Source organism: Choloepus didactylus, chromosome 2 (assembly GCF_015220235.1).
Source record: "Choloepus didactylus isolate mChoDid1 chromosome 2, mChoDid1.pri, whole genome shotgun sequence".
Lineage (NCBI taxonomy): Eukaryota > Metazoa > Chordata > Mammalia > Pilosa > Megalonychidae > Choloepus > Choloepus didactylus.
Genome location: NC_051308.1, coordinates 106,356,519 through 106,360,116, shown reverse-complemented (window position 1 = coordinate 106,360,116; position 3,598 = coordinate 106,356,519). Strand labels below are relative to the sequence as shown.

Sequence of the window (3,598 nt, the reverse complement as noted above, 5' to 3'; positions counted from 1 at the left end):
TTTCCTTCTATAACTTTGGAATTATTTTTCTTTCTGTTTTCCATGGGAATTTGGGTTCTGCTACATTGAAAGAGGGAATAGAGGAGATATACGAGAGGGGAGGAAGATGAGGTCTTTGTCAGCTATAGGAAATTGGAAGGGATAGTGTGAAAGATTTCTCCAAATACCTCTAAGTATAGCTCTAGGGACCATATGGAGAAATAATAAAACATAGAGAAATGGATGCAGAAATAAGAATAAAGAGAAATAAAATATAAAGAAATCCTGAGACAGTTCATCCATTAATAAGGATCATGACTTCTGTCTCCATTTTTCCATAGAATTGTAAAAGTTTACACACACACATTTGTAGTATATAAGAAAAATGGTTTCAAATGTTCTTTGAACCTCTCTACATTGTTAAGAAAATTCTTACATTTGAAATAATTGTATTAATATCAAGAAAATTTAATAGAATTCCAGGAATCTTCAAAGCTTCTGGGAAATTTGTGGCTCTTAGAAAAAGCTCCCACACTTATGTAAGTCGCTACTCTTGAAATTCAAGGGCCACAGAGGATCTATAAGAAAGCAAATGACTAAACGGAATCTTAGAACCACATAGTGTTTGCAATGAGCATCACAAGGAGATAGTTTACCTACCTATCTCAATTTGAAAACTCAGAAATACAGATCTAGAGAAGGTAACTGAGTACAAGCACATATTTACTTGCTGAGTATGGACTAAATACAAGTCTTATCCAAAGAGGTTCAAAAAGCAGATATGGGACATTGCTTGATTGGAAAAAAGAGGTGAGTGCAACTAGGATAGACCAAAGCACTTTATGGAAGTATGGGTCCCAGGAGTGAATGGAATCATGATAGAATCACTAAAGGCCAAAATCTACTATTGGCAGGGGTGGGCTAGATTCATTTACATTTTTTATTCTGGAAATTTTTATTGAATACTCACTATGTGTAGACACTGTACTAGATTCTGGACATATAGGAAAACCAAAACTAACATAATTTCAGACCAAGAGGAATTTATGAACTCATAGAAAAGAATGACACACTATCTCTATCTGTATCTGTATCTGTATCTCTATCTCTCTCTATCATTGCAATCTAAATATATGAATATAAAAAAGTGCATGGATGAATACATAGAGATAAATATTTTGAAGAAAATCAAAAGAGGATTAAAGAAGGGGGAAAAGTGATGTAAATTAAATTGGCTGTTCAAGAGTCCTCTCAGAGATGGTTATTAAGGTTGAACAGAAACTCATACAATGAGAAGGTGTAAACCAAACGAAGAGTTGTGGAAATCAGTACAGTTGGGAATCTTTGAAAGGTTTTAGAGAATGGTATATCCAATTCAGGTCTAAAACATATCACATAAAGTTTTAGGTGGAGAATTAATTAGAATGAGATAAGATTAGAAGGAAGATGATTGGGTAGGATATTATTGTGTTAACCCAGTTAAGACATGTTGGTGATACAACAGGGTAGTAACATTAAACAGAAAAGGAAATGAACAGACCCAAGAAAGATGTATTTTGAGGAAAGATTGGCATAAGTTAATAAAAACTTAGAACTGGGTTTTGAAGAAGAGGACTTGAAACAGATTATTGGAAATTTTCTGACCTGAGCATAAGGAAACAAACACATTAAAATTGCAGGGTTTGGAAGATTGAAGATTGAAGGGTTTGGAAGATTCACAGATTACGTTATAATTCCCAAAGAGACATCCAGGTAGGGTCATTAAGTAGGCATTTGGATATGTAAGTCTAAAGCAAGAAAGAACATTCTGGTCTGAAAATATAAATTTGAGAGTTGCTGGCATATGCATCCATATTTAAAGCCACAGGAAAACTATGAACAACTAGAGAGGGAGTGCTACAGGACAAAGGAGACAAAGACAGACAGATCAGAGAGATAAGGAGACAATCAGGAGAGAATCATGTTATGGAGGCGAAAAGACAATCTATTTCAAGAAGAACTGGGACAAACCGATCTAATGGATTTGGCCATATGGAGGTCATTAATGGCCTTGGCAAATACTAGTTGAAAAGTATAAGCCAAATCCATATTCAGATGGCTTGAAAAAAATGATTCAAATTTGAAAAAGAAGAGATAAATTGTGTCATTTATGTTGTGAAGTTTGATTGGAAACAGAAGCAGAGAAATAGAGGCCTAGATGAATTGGAATGTGTGTTCAAGGGAATGTTTGTGGTTATATTTAAGAATGGGTATAATGAAGCATTATAAAATGCTGTAAACATTTATCAAGTAAAAAGAAAGAAAATTAAAGATGTAGAAGACAGAAGAAACACAAAAAGAAATGTCTTTCAGAAGGTGAAAGGAGATGGGATTGGGAGCATGTATGAAGATGGGAGGGTTATTCAAGGTCAGGCCAAAGTTGAATAGGATTTTTAACAAGTGAGAGAAGCTCCTTGGTAGAAAGTCAGGAGTGAGTGGAACTAGCTTTCCCTCTGTTCCAGAAGATGGTCCTCTTGACGGCCTTAATGAATTCTTTGTTACGAAGACTGTAGATAATCGGGTTGACCAGTGGTGTTAACACCGAGTAAACTACAGCAAGTGTCCGGTCAAGGGATAGTGAATAGCTCTTCTTTAGCCGCACATACATGAAGATGATGCTTCCAAAAAAGATGAGGACCACAGTGAGATGTGAGGCGCACGTGGAGAAGGCTTTCTTTCTTCCTGCTACTGTTTGTATCTTCAGAACAGCCCCAATGATTCTCCCATAGGAGACCATAATAAAGAGGAAGGTGATAAGGATGATGAAGGCATTGATGCCAAAGTCCACCAGGACATTAGTGGATGTGTCCTTGCAGGCCAGGCTCAGCAGAGGTGGAAAGTCACAGAAGATGTGTTGGATTTCATTATAGCCACAGAAGGGGAGCTGGGAGACCAGGATGACCTCAGAAATGGGACACAGAAAGCCACACGTCCAGCAACAAGCAGCCGTCTTGGCACAGAGCGTTGAGGTCATGATTGCAGGGTAGCGAAGGGGCCGGCAGATGGCCAGGTATTGGTCATAAGCCATGGCTGTAAGAAGGTAGCACTCAGAGGCCCCCAGGGAGTGGAAGAAGTAGGTCTGAAGGAGACATCCAGCAAACGAAATGGTCTTCTTCTCACTGAGAAGATTAGTTAGCATCTTGGGGATGGTGGTGGCTGTATACCACAGCTCCAAGAAGGAGAGAACACTGACAAAGTGGTACATGGGTGTGTGTAGGGCTGCATCCAGGCAAGTGACTAAGAAGATGAGCAGGTTGCCACAGATGGTGAACAGGTATGCCAACAGCAGCAGGATAAAAAGCCAGCCCCTAGTATGTCCCACACTGGAAAAGCCAAGGAGCACAAATTCTGCCAGGCTTGAGTGATTGTGTTGCTCCATGGTGGGCTGGGGTGAGGAAGGAAAGGAGAGAAAACTGTATTGAGGGGACAACCAAATCCAACACAGAACTCCTTTTTCTCTGAATGCACTTTAATTGCTACTGTTGTTGCTACTATTACTAGTACCCTAAAAATAATAATTGCTAACTCTTGGTACTTGCTATGAATCAAGCATTTTCCCAAGTGTTTTACATTAAGTATT

The 3,598-nt window shown here is 38.5% G+C and overlaps 1 protein-coding gene across 1 annotated transcript; it reads right to left on the bottom strand.

The window, feature by feature from the left end:
- Positions 1 to 2,443: 2,443 nt before the first annotated feature.
- LOC119512587 (olfactory receptor 6N2-like) lies at positions 2,444 to 3,397 on the bottom strand. The gene has a single exon (XM_037807354.1). The coding sequence runs from the start codon at positions 3,395 to 3,397 to the stop codon at positions 2,444 to 2,446; it is 954 nt and encodes a 317-aa protein (XP_037663282.1).
- Between the last annotated feature and the right edge of the window lie 201 nt (positions 3,398 to 3,598).